This window comes from Bufo bufo, chromosome 5 (assembly GCF_905171765.1).
Source record: "Bufo bufo chromosome 5, aBufBuf1.1, whole genome shotgun sequence".
NCBI lineage: Eukaryota > Metazoa > Chordata > Amphibia > Anura > Bufonidae > Bufo > Bufo bufo.
The window spans coordinates 427,450,161-427,473,295 of record NC_053393.1 but is presented as its reverse complement, the minus strand read 5'-3'; the positions used below and the strand labels follow the sequence as shown (position 1 = coordinate 427,473,295).

The window sequence follows — 23,135 nt, the reverse complement described above, 5'->3', positions numbered from 1 at the left end:
CGCCAAAAAGGGGATGTGGTGAGGCAGGGGTAGGGCCAGCAGCCCCGCCACATTTATTTTCTTTTATGCCAGTTTTCAGGTGTAGAAGACTGAAATCTACCCCAGCCACAGTTCAGGCGCACAGGCTGCAGAGGTACACCTCACCTAAAATTAGGTAAAACCTTCTGGCAGCACGCGGGGTTGTCATAGAGCCGTGTACGCCGCGCTATAATAAACCAGGCCTCATGTCTTTTTCTCTACAGTCTGTCCCCTCATTCTTATGGTATCAGCACTCCTCCCATTCCACCCAGGTGTTGTTCATTAGCAGGAGACTGCCAAAGGGTTAATAAACTCCTCCTCAGTCTCAGTCTGGAGTCTGAGGCCACATGGAGGGGTAAGCTGCTGAGATTTGGTCTTGTTTGGCTGCTGTGTCTCACTGACTGTGGGTGCTGTTATGGTGGCCGTTGTTTGCCATGTGACGCTGTGCCAATTTACAGTAGGGGTAGGGTGGCCAGATGTATGGTTTTGGTACGGACAGTGCCAGGACAGACAGCCAGAAGTCATCCTTTTTAGTGGCTGCAGTACAGGGTCCCTTTATGTATCCCGTGCTCGGTCTTTAATTCCAGTGCAGGTCATTGATCCACTATGATGGGGATAAATGAATGGGCCAGGGAGCATGTCTGTGCGGTTCGCAGGATGTCTCCACGTCATGATCCAGCTCTGTGTCTGTGTAAGGTGAAATGGGGTCTGGAGCGCAGGAGCTACGCGCTGCAATATTGGGTGCCTGTGTCAGTTGTCCTCTGCCTGAGTTGCTTGCCTTGCCTGTGCAGAATTGAGGGGGTCTGCACAGCCCAGGGCCCCACCAGGTACTCTGCTGCACCTGCCCTAACTTATCAATATGAATGGTATCAGTTTTATGTCTAATTTATATAGTGTGTGTGTATATATGTTTTCAGCGAGTTAGGCCTCGTCCACATGTGGACCAAGCATGCCCATTGTAGACTATGGGTTCATGTAAATCATGGACACACCAGATACCACCTGTGTTTTGTCCATTTCCCCCCCCCCCTTTTTTTTTTTTTTTTGTAATCCATTTATGAATTTATTATGCAAAATCTCCTGAGACTTCCCAAAGTAATAACTTTGGCTCATTGGAGCCCATACATTATAATACTGTACAGGGTGCTCGCTCCGTACAATATTGAAAGGAAGTTTTATGCAAATCGACTTCTGATGTTTCATCTAAAGTCTATTCGCTCATCCCTAACGGCCACTATACAGTGCGCTACGCTGTGCTTTGTTTCCTGAGAGGAGGCCGAGGTGTTCACAGGAGCACCGCTGCCTTCTCAAACAGCTGATCGGCGGGGGTCCCGGGTGTTTGACCCCTGATATGTACAGCTGGTGTAAGTTATACATCTTCTTGTATATAGTGATATGGAGCATGCTGGTATAACCTAGGCATCTCCTGTATATAATCCGCAGCTGATTACCTTCACAGCGTCTCACGTTTTAGGCTACTTTCACACTAGCATTTCTATTTTTCGGTATTGAGATCTGTCATAAGGTCTCAATACCGGAAAAAAAAAACACTTACATTTTGTGCCCATTCATTGTCAATGGGGACAAAACAAACCTGAACGAAGTGCTCCAAAATGCATTCCGTTCCCATACCGGAAAGCAAAGTGCAGCATGCCACGGTTAGCGGAGCAAGATGGATCCGTTATGACCCACAATGAAAGTCAGTGGGGATGGATCCGTTTTCTGATATAATAGACGCTGCCGGATCCAGCAAAAGCGCTAGTGTGAAAGTAGCCTTATCTTGTGTGTGTTTTTTATTATGCAGAAATTAACCTGACATGTGGATTTAGAAATGCACAGCATGTCAACTTTTGGTATGAGGTGTCTTTCTCCCAGAGCTCCAGGGGTAGTTAAAGGGGTTGTCCTGCCATTTATCTAATCGCCACAGATCAGCTGTTTGGAGAGGAGGCGACGCTCCATGTGAGCGCCGCTTCCTGGTCATTGCGCTGCCCGTGGACTAGTGTAATTACAAGTATGTGTTCTGTCTGCTGTAGTATCGCGCATGCTGTAATATTGAAGCGTTGTCCGCCGCTGTCCCCGATGCAATGTCCTCCTTTTTGGGGTTGTGGCAAATCACTAATCAAAGGCTACCCTGATGTGCTGAGGAGCAATAGATGAAGGCATGACAGTGTGACCGCATACCTCCCAAAGAGGGACACGAGGCTCATTGTGCGAAAGATCACGGTTTTCCTGCATATCTCCACACTTCTGTCAGAGGAGTGAGGCGCTAAAAGAAAACTAATCTTTATTAAAGGGAACCTGTCACCTGGAAAAGACAATTTACACTAATCACAGTATCTCTCATAGTGTGCCCAAAGATGTATTCATATCATCTTTCTGCGTTGTGCTGTCTCATAAAATCAACTGTGTTTGGCACCTTTTTAAAGTCGTGCTGAAGTCACGGGGGCAGCGGCCTCCTCGACTCAACCGTCGGGAAAGCCCGCCCCTATGCCGCTCCTCCACATATTGATGGACCTTTTTCCCTGTAGCCGTGACCGCGCTCTTCTCGCGCATGCGCTGTGCGCGTCCTGCCGCAGCGCGATCCCGGCTCCCTCCCTGGCATCATCTTGTTCACAGCGCCGTTCCTATACAGCGCGCTCGCGCCCATCGTTTCTCCCCTGCGGCGTGAGCGCGATCACTGTCTGCTTGCACTGCAGCGCAGTGAACATGCAGATGCCAGGGAGGGAGCTGTAGCCGGGATCGCGCTGCGGCAGGACGTGCACGGCGTGAGAAGAGCGCGGTCACGGCTACAGGGAAAAATGTCCATCAATATGCGGAGGAGCGGCATAGGGGCGGGCTTATCCGACGGTTGAGTCGAGGAGGCCGCTGCCCCCGTGACTTCAGCACGACTTTAAAAAGGTGCCAAACACAGTTTTACAAGTTGATTTTATGAGAGAGCACAACGCAGAAAGAAGATATGAATACATCTTTGGGCACACTATGAGAGGTACTGTGATTAGTGTAAATTGTCTTTTCCAGGCGACAGGTTCCCTTTAAATGTATAAGAAATAAAACCAATGTTTGGTAACAAACCTTAGTGATAACTGGTCTAGTGGGGCTCGGGTGTACACACTGAGCGTGCCCACCCTATTTTGGACGCACATACCCTATGTTTAAAGGGCTTCTGTCACCTGAAAAATGGGCATTAAGCTGGCTGAGATTAGCGATGTGCTGATGTCAGCAGAACAGAACTATATTACTGCCATCTCACTGCCTGAAGCCTTTATTGAAACAAAAACTTCTATAATATGCTAATTGGCCTCTAGGAGCGGGGGGGGGGGGGGGGGGGGTCTCCGTTTGCCCACTGCTTTTCACGCCCCTCTCTTGATTGACAGGGCCAGGCAGCGCTGCTCTCCTCCCGCCGGCTGTGTCTACTAAGAAAATATCGTGCGTGCGCCGTCCCGTTTAGTATTAGGCGCAGTGAGGGAAGGATGTTCTCAGGCAGCCGGCTTCCTCACTGGCTTATTCAGCGCAGGCGCAGTGAGGAAGCCAGCAGCCACCAAGCGTCCTTCCCTGCCTGCGCTGAATACTGAACGGGACGGCGTGAGATTTCTGCCTGGCCCTGTCAATCAAGAGAGGGGCGTGAAAAGCAGTGGGCAAACGGAGACCCCCCCCCCCCCCCACCTGCTCCTAGAGGCTAATTAGCATATTATAGAAGTTTGTTTGTTTCAATAAAGGCTTCAGGCAGTGAGATGGCAGTAATATAGTTCTGTTCAGCTGACAGCACATCGCTAACGTCAGCCAGCTTAAAGGGAACCTGTCACCGGGATTTTGTGTATAGAGCTGAGGACATGGGCTGCTAGATGGCATTAATACCCATTTTTCAGGTGACAGAAACCCTTTAAGTCCTGTGTTCTGGGTTATATGGTTTCACCATAGGTTTTCTTTCTGGAGGGTCCAGATCGCCCCAAATTTTGTTTTATTTCTTTTGCATTTCTTAAAGATTAGTTTTTCTAAGAGGCATCACCTATCTATACCGATCAATCCGTGAAGAGAATATCTATACACTTCTATAGTTTTCTCTTATAAAACAGCACAAAAATAATCCGAATTTTTCTAAAATCCCAATTGCATCAAATAATGAGATAATATACAAGACGGGCTTGAATATACAGTGAGGAACCAGAGAAACCCTTTCTGGATAAATATTCAATGTAAGGGCTCATGCACACGACCGTATGTATTTTGCGGTCCGCAAAAAACGGATGACATCCGTGTGCATTCCGTATTTTGCGGAACGGAACAGCTGGCCCCTAATAGAACAGTCCTATCCTTGTCCGTAATGCAGACAATAATAGGACATGTTCTATTTATTTTTTGCACACAAAGTAACTTCCTTTTTTTGCGGACCTGTAGAAGTCGATGGTTCCGCATACGGTCTGAAAAATTTATAAATAAATGGAATGGACACGGACATGAAATAAGTTCGTATGCATGAGCCCTTACTATGCAAATCTATTCCTCAGATCAAAAGGAGGGCCATTTTAAGGAGCAAAGAGGGACTTGAGTAAAATAGGGGCTGTCCCTCCAAAAGAGGGCCACTTGGGAGGTCTGTGATTTAGTATTCCGTGACACCGGGTGACTGTCAGCTGCCCGCCCCCTCACTGCACAACCTGTGCCCCATTGACACTCACCCAGTGACTCCTCACGTAAACAACTTGCCCACATCAAACATGGCGACGCGGCAGCTGTAAACCAGATCACCTGACTCGCTGTCCCCGCCCCGTTTAGCGCGTCTGAGAGAGGTGACGCGAAAAGGGGATTTCGACGTTCTCCTCACAGCAACACAGCTGAGCCGGTGGCGGCGGGCATTACAGTGAGCTGCCGGACGGACGGAGAAGCCCTGTCATGGCCGAAGACGCTGAACTGTCGGTGGCTTCCTCGGCGGACAGAGGACTGATCAGCAGCCTGAGGGCGGCCGTCTGGTCTCTTGTGTACGTACCAGCGAGGCAGCTAGACCGAGAGTGAGTGCCCGCGTCCCCGGGGAGCCTTGTCTAGCGGGATGGTCCTTCCAGTGTGTGACCTATGTCGCGATATGGGGCGGCTCCAGCTGACCGGGGACTACAAGTCTCAGCAGGAGCCTTGTACTGCGCCCTGGTTACTGTAGGCTAGAGGGGAGGTCTTCATGTGGCCCCATTCATTTACTGGGTTCTGTCATATCTGCCCTGTGACGTCACTTGGCGGTAGTGATGACATATACTGGCTGTAGATGATGTGAGGGGGAGGAGATGCCTGTACAGGAGTGACCACTGATAAGTCCTATATGGGACTGATCAGAAGTCTATGGTGGCTGACAGAACCCAGCGGATGCTTTGTTTTCATGTCATCTTGTTAAAGGGGTTCTCCACGTTTCCTTAAAGGGGTTGTGCCTTCGCATTTATCATGTGGAGGAAGTTATTACAAGCCACTTACTAATGTATTGTGATTGTCCATATTATTCCTATACTTTCCTGTTTCTCCCCTGTTCGTATACAAGGCTGTGGCAGTGATGGAAGTCCTCAGCTTGTGACCGCTGCAGCCAGTCACTGTCCTCAGAAGTATACGGCACAGTATACCTCTGTCACTAACGCAACCTTGTATGCACACAGCAAGAGGAGCGGTGCTGTGGAGTCCTCGCCGGTCTCTCCGCAGCACTGCTCCTACTGCTGTTCGTATACAAGGCTGTGGTGGTTACATATACCTCTGAGGACAGTGACTGGCTGCAGCGGTCACATGCTGTACACCACTGTCACCGCCGCAGCCTTGTATAAGAGGAGCTGCGCTGGGGAGAAACAGGTGAGTATAGGAATTGTATTTTTTATTTTTTGCTGCAGAAAATCTTGGCAAAGTTCACACGCAGCAGTTGTGGTGGACTGAACTCCTTCCTAGATCTATTTGTGCAGTGTGAACATGGATCTCATTCGGAGCAGTAGGACTGTCCTAGAAATACCTGCTCCGTGTGACTTGTTACCAGAGCCTTTGAGGTGAAGGTTCAGCCCCAGACGTCTCGCATGTCGGTGGTGGGCGATCCTTGAGTTGGGGCGTCCACTGGTGTCTAGCTTTGCCCCCTTGGTTTGAAGACCTTCTGGGTTTCTATTAAAATCAAAAGGACTGTATAAAAACTTTAAGGCGCTAGCACCGCCGATCCCGGTCTAGCAATCGGACAACCCCCTCCCCAGATGACTTCGTCTGGTAACATGCCTGGCATTCTGGTGGGACGTTTATGGTCCCTGTCTTCTATCCTCTGAGAGCTAAGTGCAGGGAATATACTGTCTGATCTGGCATCTATGATGTGTCACTATGGAGTATGGTGAAGGTCCATTCATAGTATTGTGCAGATGCCAAAAAAAGCCTTGTGATCTGTGCTTCAGAGAAGAAGAGAATTCCCCAGAACTTTTGGTACCAGGTATATAAAGATTGGACAATAAGCAGAATGCAGACTGTCCACAACCTGTGGAGATCTGGTCTGGGATAGTGCCGGCAGCTGGTGCTAGTCTTTTCCCAGCACCCACTTAAACCTTTTTTAGGGCGCCTTCACACACAACAGATTTTGTTATAGACATTTCTTCGACTTCTACATTCATCTAAATAAGGCTACATTCACACCTCTGGGTTGCATTCTGGCAGAGAACAGCCTGACAGAATTCACCAGTTCTGGTACTGCCCATTCAGACAGAATGTCCGCTGGCCCCATTACGTATAGTGGGGGTCCGGTGGAGATTCGTACGCATTCTGGCAGAGAACTGGCTGGACACAAAGTACTGCATGCTGCTGTTTGTGTCTGCCCGATTCTCCGCTTGTCTGCTGGAACAGCCATAGGTGTGAAGGTAGCCTAAGACTTGCAGAAATCTGTGTCTTCCACCAAAACAACCCCATTTAGTTGAAGTTGCAGTCGCTGAAATTTCTTGCAACAAAATCTTCTGCGTGTGAAGGCGCCCTTGGACCCCCTTGAGGACATCTGCTGTGCATGTACTCCAGATTAAGGATGGTGTCCCTCCCCTCAGGAATGGAGTGTATGGCATGGCTGACAGGTTTCTGCTGTTTGCCTCCAGATGTCTACTGTGTAAATGTCTGTGATTGTCGATAACGCCAATCGCAGACACTTGGCTCTGAAGATGGCGTGGTCAACTGTGACCACAGCTTTCCTCAGGAGCGCTGTGCTGTGTGGCAATTAGGGATGCTCTTCGTTCTGTGTGGTGGTCTTGAGCTTTAGCAAGGCTGAAGGCCACCGCAGCGATAAGTTCCTGTGGAGCTCCATACTGCAGGAATGTTGAACCAATCACATGTTCAAGTCTAGTTATTCTTCAGCCTCCAGCAAATGCCATCACCCCCGCCCCCCGATTGGTTCCTCCGTGGCACTGCTATGCCCCTGCTCTGTTCTGCACCTAATATGCTAATGGATAGCAAAGGTACAGGGAGTCCTCAACTCATCAGGTCTTCTCCCTGTCTGACGCTGTGGACCTCAGGAGACGAGCTGTTCTCGCACAGTTTGGTAAATGTCACGAGAGCAGGCGGTGAGTACAGCGAGTACCGTGTTCACTTACATAGCTCGGTCCTCATGAGGTTTACCAAATCTCGCGAGAGCGGCTCGTCTTGTCCCTGGCTGCGAAGTGGTCTGCAATGATTAGTGTCACAGCTCGGGAGAAAGATGCCCCCTGAGGAGGTCCTCCTCCCTGTACCTTTGATACACATTAGGCGCCAGAACCTAGTGGTGAAACGAAGGGGCTAGTCTGGGGGGGGGGGGGGGGGGGGGGGAAATGTACGGCTGGAGGGCGACAGATGAAGGTATCGGTTTTAGAAAATCCCTCTTTAATGTAAGGTTTTAAAAATGGAAACCTTCAACTCGCCCCCTTCCCCTGTAATTAAAATAAACACTGAAGTGTGTGAGGAATTGGGAGGATGAGGGGAACCTAGATGGCAACCTTGTGAACTACAGAACGCCTTGCCAAAAAACCCTTGCACAGCTCCGTAGACCTAAATATAAAGATGAGTTCCGTCCCGTTTTTTAAACCGGCTTCACTCTGCATTGTGTACAATATTAGATGGTGCAACTTATTCTGCCAAAAAACAAGCCCTCGTGTGGCTCTGAATGGAATAATAGTTATGGCTCTGGGACGTCCTCGATGGATTAATGTGAGGTTTGCAGGTCTCTCTCCGGCCTCCAGAAGCCCTGGCTGAACTTTGTCACGTGGGTCATCAGACTTGGTGAAGATGACAACCTGATGGACCCGTCAGGAGGGCGCTGTTCTCCTTTGTACGTTGTATCTATAAATTCATCATGGTTTCCGATATAAGCAGAAACCACGAGGCAAGTGTGACTGCAGTCTAACATGGCCGGGCGGTATTATTTTATGGGAGTGTATACTCCGCTGATGTTCTTCTGGTGAGCACGGGTACTTCTGCAGCTCTGGATTTTGGGTTGCTTGTCATGTGAGGTCGCTGGGCTCCTGTCAGTGTTTCTCACCCTGATGAATGCTGAGTAAGCCATTCGGATACATGCCTCTGGTCACAACGTGACACATTAGTAGCATTACTGGCATAACAACAAAGTCCCCATTGTGTTCAGCTTATGTAATGGCTGAGTGTGCCGCATTGTGCAGTGTCGACTCATGTGTTGGCTGTTATTTCTTTCATGCTTTTGTGAGGTGGTTTGCATTGTCAGATTTAGCTGTCAGTGGTATACATTTTTTTTTTGTTTAGCACTAGCATTTTTTTTAAACACTTGTGGTCATTGATTATGGCATCTGAGATGTTAAGATTTTCTAGGCTTTATCATATTGATGGTGTTGTAGAGAAATAGCTGGAATGGGTGCTCTAGTCTCAGCTGATTCACTCAAACAAAGCAAGTATACAAAATATAATATGAGACTGGCACTCCCACGTGGGAATAATAATAGTGGTACAATATTTAATATCACATACAATCAAAATGACATAAAATCTAAATTAATTGCTGCAGCAAATCTGTAATAAAATCTCCAATAAAAAATATCAAAAATGAATATCCAACATGTGTACCAGGGGGGATAGGTCCCCGATTAGAAAATAAAGTGCACAGTCCTGAGCAGATCCACCCACGCTATGATACCATGTTTCCAATCTGTTTGGTGCTTGCGTCTGTATCAAACTCTTGACTATATGTCAGGCTCGTTCCTTTGATATAAATGGCAAGTGTCCGATAATACTTAAGTATAAATATGGAGGACAAAAGTCTGGTTTCTACTTGGTGTCCTCGCACCGTCCCTGGTTTGTATGTTCGGCGTCTCACCTTGTTTGTACGCTGCCGCTGCTTCTCGGTCGATGCGCCGTGAACTAAGTTCAGATCACGTGACCTTAGCTAATGCTCGCGAGAGGTGGACTGACGCTCACCGATTCCAGGTAATCAATCTTGCAGACTTTATTTCTCCTGGAGCGCTCCAATTTTTGTATCGCAATATTAGCACATGGGCTTCCAGTAAGGATATCCTGTTGGGAATCTGCTAGATAGAACCAAATGCGTTTTTGGGGATCTCTTTCCCCTTCCTCGGTGGTCAAGTGGTTGGGAATTAACCACTGAGGAAGGGGAAAGATCCCTGAAACGCGTTTGGTTCTATCTAGCAGATTCCCAACAGGATATCCTTACTGGAAGCCCATGTGCTAATATTGCGATACAAAAATTGGAGCGCTCCAGGAGAAATAAAGTCTGCAAGATTGATTACCTGGAATCGGTGAGCGTCAGTCCACCTCTCGCGAGCATTAGCTAAGGTCACGTGATCTGAACTTTGTTCACGGCGCATCGACCGAGAAGCAGCGTACAAACAAGGTGAGACGCCGAACATACTAGGAAAATCAAAGGGGCAGTAACATTTAAAACATGGTATTTATTGAGATATATATATATATATATATATATAATTCCCCCTTACAAACAGACAGTCAGGACCTGGGTACTATAGAGCCGCAGGAATGCGGGTCGCGGTACACTGAGTCCCTAGGTCGGGCCCTTAATAGGGCTGTGTGGACCCCAAGGGTCAAGAGGAGCCACAGAAGGTGCTGAGAAACACCCCAGCGTGGGCGTCCTGAACCCCAATTGGGAACAGGTAATGCCCAGTCAGGTTAAAATAAGGGTAGATCTTACCGGTGTGAGGTCAGACCATGCATGTGTCCAGCGGACACAGGAGACACCCGGACAATGGATCTTTTCTCAGCACGTAGATAAGGTGTTCAAAATGCGGGGGAGGGATTCTTCATAGATTAGGTCATTCCTAGTCGGGGTCCGCAGGGAGAGTGAACTGTCCCTGTTGTACCCTGCTTGGCCTACTATGACCCTAATGCCCTAACACGGGATCCGTGCCCTGGAAGGGGTGGTCCCGTCTGGAACCTGACCCTGGTATAAGGTCCTTATGAGACCCTGCCAGGGTGGTGTGTAGAGCACCTAATCTAGTGAGACTAGAATAAATGATGGAACCGTGGATAAAAGAAGGGTATGTTCATATGTCCCTACGCGTTTCTTCAAATAGAACATACACGGAAAATATATAGCACTACAGGCAACCCCTAGAATCATCAGGGGACGGGGGTGAGTACTAGTAGCTGCCTCCTAGACTACTTAGTGTCAGTGATGTACTACTGAACCTAGGTGGACATGGGCAGACTGGAAAGGCTTAGTCTATTTACACTAAGAGAGACCTCATAGCCACATAAGAGACTATGCTTATGTTGGGCAATTGGGAGGGAGGTGCTGGCTACCTCTAACCACTAATTGATAAGTAACGTGGTTACTGTAACTAGAGTGCGTATGGCAGAGTCCAGGTACATAGTAGGCCTAGGTGCGGGTGGCATCCATCTGGCCGGACCGGCGTCAATTGGTTTGTATGAGGCCGGGTGTATGGCGCCGAACATACAAACCAGGGACGGTGCGAGGACACCAAGTAGAAACCGGACTTTTCTCCTCCATATTTATACTTAAGTATTATCGGACACTTGCCATTTATATCAAAGGAACGAGCCTGACATATGCCTGTGCACTTTATTTTCTAATCGGGGACCTATTTCCCCCCCCTCCCCTCCCAGGGACACTCATGTTGGATATCCATTTTTGATATTTTTTTATCCTATAGATTTTATTACACATTTGCTGCAGCAATTAATTTAGATTTTATGTAATTTTGATTGTATGTGCCCCAGATTGTACCACTATTATTCCCACGTGGGAGTGCCAGTCTCATATTATATTTTTCATATTGATGACCTATCCTTAGAATAGGTCATCAATATCAGATCGGCGGGGGTCCAACACTCCACCCGGCACCCCTGCCGATCAGCTGTGCAGGGAGACGCAGTGCACATGTGCTGTCTCCCTTCTCTCCTCCTGTCCGCTGCTGCTGTCCATAGACATACCGCAGCAGACAGGTAGACAACACTTGCGCAAACTATTCCCCCCCCCCCTTCCTTGTACAGCTGATCAGCAGGGGTGTCTGATATTGATGAACTAATTTAAGGGATAGGTCATCAATATGAAAAAGCCTGGATAACCCCTGTAAAGAGGCTCTGTCACCAAGATCACCCCTATTAACCAGGCATATAGCCTGGTAGGGGTGACCTTGCTGTGTAACACTATACCGGTCTATCCTTTTTGTAGGTGCCGACGATCTGGAGAAACTTGTACTTTTTTATTCCTGTATTCCTATAAAAATTAGGTATTGGAGCACCAGGAGGAGTGTTTCAGCAGTTTGAGCACTGCTCCAGCGATGCCCCTGGTGCTGACTACATTCCCCCCCTCCTTTCCCTAGATTGACAACACTAAACTTCAAATTTTTTTTCATAATGGTTCAGGTTGTTGGAGCGATGGAGGATTGCATTACATTTCTTCAAGAGTTGCTGAGGTAAAGTGACGCCTCCGTACGTGTATTTACACACCTAAACCTTGAAACGTGACTAAAGGCTAAAAAGAGAAATGAGGGGAAAGTGCAGACTTATATCGGTCACAGCTGGGTCTTGGGACCTTCATGTTTGTGACTAAAGATTAACTGCTACATGGTGTGAGGGAAGCTGACGTTCCAGTGGATAACATTATGTAAGACTGAAGACCGAGACCTACGTTTGACCTATACGCTGGGAAAAGCTTCCAGTGGATCTCGTACACAGGGCCCATTCACACTGTAGACCCCAGGGAAGTGCCCTCTTTGCCGCTGTCCCGATTGTATAGAAGTCTTCAGTATACTGCACTCTTCAGCTGCGTAGGACAGTACAGTAGACCGCACATACCTCTTACAATTGCAGTCAATGGGGCTGAGCGACGCCCCAGCCGGTGATAAGTCGTGGCGTCACTAGGCCTGCAGGAAACGGTGAGAAGGCCGCGCTGCTACTGCAAGTCACCAGCAGCTGATCTGAGTCCCAGGTGTCAGACCCCTGCTGACCGGATGCTGATACATCGGCCGTAATAAAGGTACTAATGTATTGTGATTGTCCATATATTACCTCCTTTGCTGGCTTCATTTTTAAATTGCGTTATACACTGCTCGTTTCCAGGGGTTACGACCACCCTGCAATCAATCAGCGGTGGTCGTGCACTATAGAAAAAAGTGCTGGAGTATGCGCACTCCCGCTGTCCAAGCTAACAGAGGGCGGTTACCCCCCCCCCCCCCCAATAGTGTGCAAGCATGACCACTGCTGCTGGATTACAGGGTGGTCATAACCATGGAAACGAGCAGTGTATAATGTGATGGAAGATGAGTCTAGGAAGCAATATGGATGATCACAATACATTAGTAGGTGCCTTGTATTCACTTTCTGTATATGACGTAATTTGCTGAAGTGACACAACCCCTTTTTATAGTTGGTCATGTTTGTAGATTAGTTCTGCCTTGTATGACCCTGCCGAGGAGACTTAAGACCGGCGTTGTGTGCGCTGCTCCTTATTTGCCCTGTGCTGGAGTGAGAGGTGTCTTGTGTCTTCCCCTCTCCTGTCTGTGCACCAGGAGCTGGCGTAGATTTCAGATGTAACGTTTTCTGGTGCACATGTTATGTCGGCCATGATGTGGAGCCTGATGTGATGGAGGCTGTTGCAAATTGTCACAAAATGACGTGACAACATTTTCAACTCTAAATCAAGGGAAAGGAGGATACTATAGTGAGTGGTTATTTTTATTTTTTTTAATTTTTCTTCCTCTAAGGGCTCATTCAGACGTCCGTATGTTATTTGCGGTCTGCAAGTATCTCTTGATCCATTTCGGCAAAATATCGGCATGTATATCGTATTTTGCGGCTCTGCAAAAAAAAGAAAGGGATTTAAATAAAGGTTGAAAGATGACAGGGCATTAAAGGGATTCTCTAAGAGCACGCCAGCCAGGGTAAAGCTACGACTCCCAAGATGCACACTTGCTTGGCTGTTCTCAGAGCTCCATAGAAATGAATGGAGCATGCTGGGAGTTGTAGTTTCTCCACAGCTGGAGGTTGGCCATCACTGCAATAGTATAAATCACCCAGTCAGGCGGATCAAAACATCTGGGGGCAGAGGGGGAGGGGGGGGGGGGGTGGTGTTGGAGGGAACAGCCAATAGCGGCACCTGACGTGACCAGCCTCAGTGTTGCACATGGTGTGCTATCCGTGCATTTTGTTTCCATAGAAGCGAATGGGGTCGGCATCTGATCCGCAAAAATGCAGAAAGAAAAATATGGTCATGTGAATGGGCCCTAAGGCTAGATTTAACACATTCCTGACACTGCAAATATTCTGGACGTTAGAAGGCTTTGGATTTTTAATTTTTTTTGATAAATATATATTTTTATTTTCCACATTATGATATTAGTACATAAAACAGTAATAATCACAACGGTATGCCTAGCATGGCAATTATAGACATCCTTACAAGAAGAAAAATTCCATACAACATCCTAAGAACACCCTCACGACAATATACAGTAATAACTATATCCACTCCCCCCCTCCCCCCCCATTGGCTGCCGTCCACTCCATTCATCAATATATAAAATAATATTAATTATGGCTATGTAGTTCTGCGTGCAATTCTCCGTTTCCTTTCAATGTCCTCATAAACTCTAATTTTTTGAAGATATGACCCCCACTCCCTTGTTGAGGGCGGGGAGACAGAGCCCCAATACTTTATCAATATAGCTTTAGCGACCATCAATCCCCGCATCCAAATCCGTCTGACCTGGGCCGGAACTTCCCCTTCTAACCCACATTCTCCAAAAAGCACTATCAAAACCCCCGGGTTATAATTCATTTAGCTCTCCCTTTGTAGGGTAGCGAAAACCTCATCCCAATAGCTTCTTATTTTGCTGCAGCTCCAAAGCAAGTGGACATAGTCCGCATTAATATATCCACATTTGGAGCAGCAGCAATCCCGATCTTTATTTTGGGGAAATTTTCCCTGGATTTTAGGCGTATAGTAAAGTCTATGGAGGATCTTAAATTGGATTAACCTGTGCGCACTGGAAACTGTCGCCTCTCTCACATTCCTATAAATAGTAGACCACTGTAGTGGGGGCAATTCAGCTCTTGCTCCCACTTATTTGTGCTTTTGAAAGGTGTTACAGTTGCCAGTGCAATTCGGAGTTTTGCATAAAGTCTGGATAACTTCACTTTTTCATACTTCTGAGCGTCACAAAAATCAAAAAATATATTCTCTCGTGGAAAAAAGGGGCCTCTATTCCTAGAGGCTTCAAATATGTTTCAAACGTGAATACATAAATAAATCTAATGGTGAGCTATCAATAAAACCAAATTCCAAAAGTGATTTAAACCGACCCATATAAAAAAGGTCAGACACCCTATTGATACCATTACGTACCCAATAACCAAAATCTGTAATTTTGAAGAACTCCTCCAGCCCCCTGTTCTCCCACAGAGGGGTGAAAACAAACGGGCCGGAAGATTTAAGGATCTTCTTCAGTCTGTTCCAAACCCTCTGCAGTGAGCAGGGGATCAGCAGGGACCTCCTCATTCCCAAAAACCCAGTCTCCAAACGTGCAAAAATATTATCCACTGGTTTATCAAAGTTTTGCCAAATATCGTGAAAGTAAACTCTCCTTAGAACAGCAACAACGCTGAATCTGTGCACACAAATAATAACCTTGAAAAAAGGGTAATGACAGCCCACCATCTGCCTCCGACAACCATAGATATCTCTGCTTTATGCGAACCCTCTTCCTTCCCCAAATTAAATCATTGATCATAGCCTCTAACCTATGGAAGAAAATATCATCTATCCAGATAGGGGAGGCACACAACGGAAATAAAACTATCGGGAGGATAATCATTTTAATCAGAGCTATTCGATCCGTCTGTGCCAGCATCAGCTTCCGCCAAGCGCAGATTTTGTCCCTGACTTTATTCAGAACCGGGGCCAGATTAAGATCGTAAAACCTATTTATGGGGAGGCCAATCTTAACCCCCAAATAATCTAAAGTGTCATTGGGGACCAAAACACGAACTCGCCCCCCCCTCATCTACAGCTTTCCGATTTAGCGGATTTTAAATGCAATAAAAAAAAATAATAATCTGAAACCCACTTTTTAAGGAACATTTTAGTTATGAAATCACTTTATGGGGCTAATGTAGAAGAAGCCACCCATAAATGGTTTTCCAAGAATTAAAGGAAAATGGAGGTGAAACGTCAAACTTTCACCTGCAGATTTTCTATTCCCCCCCCTAAAGATGTAGCATTTCAGTGCCCAACTTGTGCCATCTTAGACTCATACCACATGCTTTAATTCTGAGGTGTGTTCTTCTGGGTATTTAAGTGCCATAAATGTGCTTGTCAACCGCTGTTTGGATCTGCTGCAGGGTTCAGAAGGGAAAGACCACCTTTTTGGCTTTTGCAGCTCCCATTTTGACAGCTTGGTTTGCGGGCGCCATGTCGCTATTGAACACCCTCTGCCCCCCCCCCCCCCCCCCCATGTTCTACATCCTGCGTCTTTCATGCAGCCCTAGCCCCATAGAAGTGAACGGGGCTTCAGTGAAAAACACATTGCATCGGGAAGCAAGAGCGGATGCAATGCGTTTTTCACTGATTGTTGCTAGGAGAGGTTCGTAAACCTTCAGTTTTTTTATTACGCACGTGGAAAATGCATTGCACCCGCGCGGAAAAACTGAACGCAATCGCAGACCAAACTGACTGAACTCGCTTGCAAAATGGTGCGAGTTTCCCTGAACATATCCGGAGCCAGCCCGTCACGCTCGTGTGAAAGAGGCCTTGGGGTTTTGTTTGTGAACATAATGTGTGAAAAATGACATGTTATCGTTATTCTGCTAGTCAGTACTATATATATATATATATATATATATATATAAAAATTTTTTTTTTTAAATTTTAGCACTTTTACACAATGCATACTTAAAACAAAAAAGAAAACTGTCGCCATTTTCTGGTAAATTCTTCTGCTGATCGTCCAGCCCTTTTGCGGGATCAGTTGACCTTTTCATTGGTACCAGTACATAGTACTTTTTGTATCACAGCGCAGGGACCAGATGGGGTGAGAGGGAGCCCTCTCCCTCTGCAAACCACATAGATGTTAGTCAGCTTTGACTGTGGCATTTAATGGGTTAATCCCCAGTAACAGCCGGGCCCCTCATTGGAATTGTATGGCTCCTGTACCCACCTGATTGGCGCGCCATAGTATTACGGTTGTTTGTGCGAAGTAACGTCCCGCTGCACCGTAATGGTACGAGTGATATTGGAAAGGGGTTAAACCACAATCAGCTTTCTGGGACATCTTTTTAGATCAAGAGGAGAATTGCAGGGGATGGAGAGAGGGGAAACTGATTTAGGAAACTGCTTTTATTCATGTGAGAACTTTGTCCAAGTTTTAAAAGGGTGTGTGTTCCCCCCCCCCCCCCCCCCCCCTTCCCCAATACTAATTGGTTAAAACTAGAACATGGGTTTCAGATTATGCAAGTGCAATGCAAATAAATCCACACTGTTGGTGCATGTGTGCAGTTCTTGGAAGTGCTCGACTGCCAGAAGTTCTTCGAAAGAGTCTCTGGGAATCTAACCTTGTACAAACTGTCCTTGCTTATACTCGGGCTCTGTGACGAAATCTGCTGAAGCTGCCAATGGTCATGTGTACACGTAAACATAGCTGAGCAGCCCTCTGAATATCCTCTCCTTAATGGGAAACAAAGGTTCTTTCATTTCCCAAGAGCAAAGCCAGTATAAAGCCCCCAGAGCTGGTAGTCTATTTCTCAATTGCGGTTTTAAGATTTGCTTACACTAAGGCCCTTTCACACGGGCGAGAATTCCGCGCGGGTGCAATGCGTGAGGTGAACGCATTGCACCCGCACTGAATCCGGACCCATTCATTTCAATGGGGCTGTGCAGATGAGCGGTGATTTTTCACGCATCAGTTGTGCGTAACACAGGTCCCATAGAAATGAATGGGTCTGCGTGAAAATCGCAAGTGCGGATGCAGTGCAATTTTCACGCATGGTAGCTAGGAGATGATGGGGGACGATCAACCCCATTAAAGTCTAATCACTGTATTAGTTTCCCTTATAACATGGTTATAAGGGAACATAATGGCATTCTTAATACAGAATGCTTACTAAAATGTTGCTTGAGGGGTTAAATAAAAGAAAAAATAAACTCTTCCCATCCACTTGTTCATGCAGCCGGCATCGTCTTCTTTCAGGACCTGCAAAAGGACCTTTGTAATCTTAATTTAGCAGAACCTGCGCTGATGTTACCACGTGTTGAGCGCGATTACGTAATCAAAGGTCCTTTTGCAGGTCCCGAAAGAAGACCATGCCGGCTGTGCGAACAAGTGTATGAGGCGAGTTAATTTTTTATTTATTTTATTTATAAACCCCTCAAGCCACATTTTAGTTAGCATTCTGTATTAAGAATGTTTGTTATTTTCCTTTATAACCATGTTATAAAATGTATAGAACACCTGAACTTCAGTGAAGAAGTCAGAGTTCAGGTCTGGGTACCACATTCAGTTTTTTTTTTTTTTTTTCTTCCCTCACGTGCATGCAAAACGCATTACACTCGCACGGAAAAAAAATGAACATTGGAGTGCAATCTCAGTCAAAACTCGCGCGGGTTTCCCGCAATGCACACGCGACTCATCCGGGACACCCGTGTGAAAGAGGCTTAAAGGTAGGTGAGGAAAGCGGCTAAAGGAATCTGTCAGCAGATTTGCACCTATGAAACTGGCTGACCTGTTGCGTGTGCGCTTGGGAACTGGAGACATCTGTGATGGTCCCATGTTCATATGTGCCCATATTGCAGAGAAAAATTATGGTTTATTATATGCAAATGAGCCTCTAGGAGCAACGGGGGCGCTTTACCGTTGCACCTAGAAGCTCTGCTCAATCTGCAACTGCCGCACCTTATGCACTTTGGCGGGGGCCAGATAGTGAAACGCCCTTGTTGCCCCTAGAGGCTCATTTGCATATATTTTAAAAAAATTCTCGGTAATGCGCGCGCACACATGAACATGGGACCAACACTGATGCCTTCAGCTGCCAAGTGCACATGTAACAGGTCAACCAGTTTTATAGGTACAGATCTGCTGACAGAGGCCCTTTAAAGGGGTTCTGCACTTTCATTTAACTGATCTATCCTCTGGATAGATCATCAGCTTCTGATCGGCGAGGGTCCAACACCCGGGATCCCCGCTGATCAGCTGTTTGAGAAGGCAGCGACGCTCCAGCAGCACCGCGGCCTTCTCACTGTTTACCGCAGGCCCAGTGACGTCACGACTAGTATCAACTAGCGTGGGCGGGGCTAAGCTCCATTCAAGTGAACAGGGCTTGGCCCTGCCCATGCTAGTTGATACTAGTCATGACGTCAGTGGGCCGGCGGTAAACAGTGAGAAGGCCGCGGCCCTACGGGAGCGCCGCTGCCTTCTCAAACAGCTGATCAGCTGGGGTCCTGGGTGTCAACCCCCGCCGATCAGAAGCTGATGATCTATCCAGAGGATAGATCATCAGTTAAAACAAGGTGCAGAAGCCCTTTAAGTTCAGAGTGTCCAGCAGTGTAAAGACCAGTCTCATGTCCTGCATACCCCCCCATTGCCCCGTCCTTCTTTTATGTACACTCGTCAACAAAAAAACACCTGACTAGAAATGTTGGATTGTTGATTACAGGTGTGGTCTAGATTAGAAGCTGGGTCTTGCCACAAGATGGAGTAAAAGCACTTCCCCTGCTGCGCTGTACAAAGGCTCTCAGAGGCTACTTTTGGATAACTTGCCTTTTGGTTAGAACTTTGACTTGTGATGCACTCAAACATATGCACTTTTTTTTTTTTTTTTTCTGTCTGTATGCTAAACTGCTGTAGAGATGTATGCATTTTTATTCATGTGCAAGTTGGAGCACCAGGGGACGAGGCTGAATCCTTGGAGCACTGCTTTGTAACAACACTTGAATTGCCTACTGTCTAAATACATGGACTACCTGGGTCTGACAGTGGAAGAGCTGCTCCATGTTGGTAGTTCTTCCCATTTGGTAATGGGGTATATGGATGTCATAAAGGGGGTCCGTAATTCATATAGAGATGGCTGCCAATGTCTTAAAGATTTTGGGGGAGAATTATCAAAGGTAGTGTAAAGGAAAGCTTACTTGCCCACAGCAACAAGATTCCACCTTTCCATTTTCCAAAGGAGCTCTGTAAAATGAATCTAACCGGTTGCTATGGGCAACTAAGCCTGTCTTTTACACCAGTGTTGATAAATCTCTCCTTATTAGTTGTGTCCTTGACCTTTTAGGCAATGAGATTCCTGCATTATTTTATCTATTAGAAATAGTTATACAGTGTACGTTGTCACACTACACGCAAGATAAAACATGCCATTCATACAATGTGGTCAAAGGTCTGGTATTTTCTACTACGGAGCACAGAAGTACAGCATTGTGTGACATAACTAGTCCAAGTGTTTTATTATCCTGTATCAACATGTAATCGCTGTCAAAAATGTTGCCCCGTTCAGATGCCATTTAAAGAAATTCTACCCCAAAAAAACTCTGCCATTGCGTAGCAATGCTTCAAAGGGTTCTCCAACCCTTCCTTAGATTTGAAACCACCTGGACGGTCAGCTGATGCTTGTAGATCGTCTTCACCATCCAGTAATGATGATCTGTTAGGAGATATGTAATATTACATGGTGTCCATTCAGTTGAATAAGTAGCCATGTAATATAAGGCCAAGCCTTTTGGAGAAGCTCAGTCCACTGTGTTGGCTTTGGTGACTTGCATTGTGCAGAGAACGTGAAGGAGGACATCTGTCCTCTCCCTGCACCAGCAAAGTGGCCTGCCAGAGGATCTGCCTGTGCAGTGGCTTTCTGCATCCGTCTTAATAAAGGCCCTGTTGCACGGAGAGAATTATTGTACAGATTCTCGTGCATGCGAGCGAAAATGAACAAGAATTGTGTGATCTAATCGGTATCATCTTTGAAAAGATGAACAACAAATTGCTTGTTTCTCATCCCTCGTGATCTTTCAGCATGCTAAACGCTCCATTAATAGATCCGTTCGTGTAATATGGAGTCATCTACTCACTATCTCATGCCACCCTCTTGACAAAGCATCTGTCCACCATCTCTACATGTAAGGGTCCATTCACACGTCCGTAAGGGTTTTGCGGATCCGCAAAACACTGACACCTGCAATGTGCGATCCGCACATCAGACACTATAATAGAAAATGCCTTTTCTGGTCCGCAAATTGCGGACAAGAATAGGACATGTTCTATTTTTTTCCAGGAACTAAATTGCGGATCCAGGAAATGTGGATTTGCAGCCGTTCTAGCCACATTGAAAGTGAATGGGTCCGCAAATTGCGGAACGAATGTGGACCTAAATTACGGACGTGTGAATGGACCCTTATAACGAGAAACAATTTAAAATAAGTGCACAAGTAAGTGAACTACTTTCACACTGTCGTTTGATTTCCATTTGTGAGATCCGTTCGGGGCTCACAAGCGGTCCTAAACGGATCAGTTCTGCCCTTAATGCATTCTGAATGGATAAGGATCTGCTCACAATGCATCAGTTTGGCTCCATTCTGCTTTGGAGGCGGACACCAAAACGCTGCTTGCAGTCTCTGTCCGTCTGACGAAACTGAGCCAAACGGATCAGTCCTGGCACACAATGTAAGTCAATGGAGACAGATCCGTTTCACTGACACAATAGAAAACGGATCCGTCCTCCATTGAATGTCAATGGTGTTCAAGACGGATTCGTCTTGACAATGTTACAGATGATACAAACTGATCTGTTCTGAACGGATGCAGACGGTTGCATTATCTGAACGGATCCGCACAAAACGAGAGTGTGAAAGTAGCCTAACAGTCGCAAGTATGAACGGTTATCTAAGTGTATAATGAGCAAGTCGCTAAATCTTCGATTATTTATCATGATCTGTATGACATCTGCTGGTGTAATAGTACCTCAAAGGCTATGTACACCTTTTGGGGACTATTTATTTTTTGGTCTTTAACAATATGGAGTACTTTTCTCTGTACAGGGCTGAGATGCTCTACTAGCAGAATTAGGGTTGCACTGGGTATCACATTATCAATACCCAATCTATACTTTTGTACCCATATCGATTCGATACCAGGATTTGCCATTTACCGATACTGTGCAGCCTAGTATCAGGAACATGGGGCGTGCTGCTCTGAGCTCGCGCCATGTTCTCTTCAGCAACCATAGAGAAGGAGGCAGTCCCTTCCTCCCCCGCTGTGTCGCTGTGGCCACTGCGCCACCAATGAAGATGCCTAACCTTTTAATACAAATATAGGCGGACGTAAGGGGTTAACTGACGGGGATCACAGCATCTTGTCAGAGGCGGGGTATGGGATACTACCACCAGCACCCGCCACCTGTATTTGTATTAAAAGTTTATCTTCATTGGTGGCGCAGTACCCCACCCCAACCCCAGTATTTTAAACTATAATCATGTTACCATAGCAGCCAGGACGCTACTAAAGCTGGCCATGGTAATCTCCCTGCGGCTGTGTGCACAGGGCAGCAGGGACGGTGTAAGATACTATTCACCCCAATAGATCTATGTGGTGAACGCTGTAACAGAAAAAAAAGAAATGCGTGATATCCCCCCTCCCCCCCCCGCCTGGTATCGAGTATCACAATACTTTTCTGGTATCGAAATCTAATCCAAATTTTGGCATCATGACAATCCTAAGGCCTTTTTCACACTGGTGTCCTGGATTTGCTCCGGATGCATCGCGCGTGCATTGCGGGAAAACCACGCGAGTAGGCATGCAATTGCAGTCAGTTTTGACTAGGATTGCGTTCCAATGTTCAGTTTTTTTTTTTTTTTTTTTGTTTTTTTTCTCTGCAGGAGTGCAATGCGTTTTGCGCCTGAACAAACTGAATGGGCTACCCAGACCAGAACCTGGACTTCTTTACTGACGTTTGGGTTGGGTGTTGCATTCATTTTATTTTCCCTTCACATGGTTTATAAAGGAAAATGGCATACTGTATTAAGAATGTAACTAAAATGTTGCTTGAGGGGTTTATTTTTATTTTTTTTAACCCCCTCAAGCAACATTTTTGTAAGTATTCTGTATTAAGAATGATATTTTAACTTTATAACCATGTTAGAAGGGTAATTAATACAGTGATTACACTTTAATGGGGTTGCTCATCCCGATAATCTCCTAGCTACCATGCGTGAAAATCGTACTGCATCAGCACTTGCTTGCAATTTTCACGTAGACCCATTCATTTCTATGGGGCCTGCGTTGCGTGAAAAACGCAGAATATAGAACCTGCTTTTTTTTTTTTTTTTTTTTTTTTTTTTTTTCACGCAACGCAAAAGTGATGCATGAAAATCACCGCTTATCTGCACAGCCCCATTGAAGTGAATGGGTCCGGATTCAGTGCGGGTGCAATGCGTTCACCTCCCGCATTGCACCCGCGTGGAATTCTCGCCCATGTGAAGGAGGCCTAAGACGCCTAGCTGATTGGCTCCTTATCTCTGCTCTCAGACCTTCAAAACACTCAAAGCTCAATCCTTATCTTACTGATAAGAATGGGACTTTAAATAAGTGTTTATGACCTCTTAGTAAATTAGAAGTATGGGTTATTAGTTGACCAGCTGAAAGTGAGAGGATGCGCAGGGCTAGAAAAAG

The 23,135-nt window shown here is 46.4% G+C and overlaps 1 protein-coding gene across 4 annotated transcripts in view; it reads left to right on the top strand.

The window, feature by feature from the left end:
* Nucleotides 1–4,813: 4,813 nt before the first annotated feature.
* The window catches only part of ABHD5 (abhydrolase domain containing 5, lysophosphatidic acid acyltransferase), a 40,868-nt gene continuing 22,546 nt past the window's right edge, over nt 4,814–23,135 (top strand). For 2 of the 4 annotated variants that reach the window (XM_040433428.1, XM_040433427.1), the window contains exon 1: nt 4,814–4,991. In XM_040433428.1, coding sequence (XP_040289362.1) covers nt 4,906–4,991 — 86 coding nt within the window. In that variant the 5' untranslated portion in view covers nt 4,814–4,905. Of the gene's footprint in view, nt 5,022–23,135 lie in introns of all 4 variants that reach the window. The other 2 variants (XM_040433426.1, XM_040433425.1) reach the window with 1 other exon arrangement.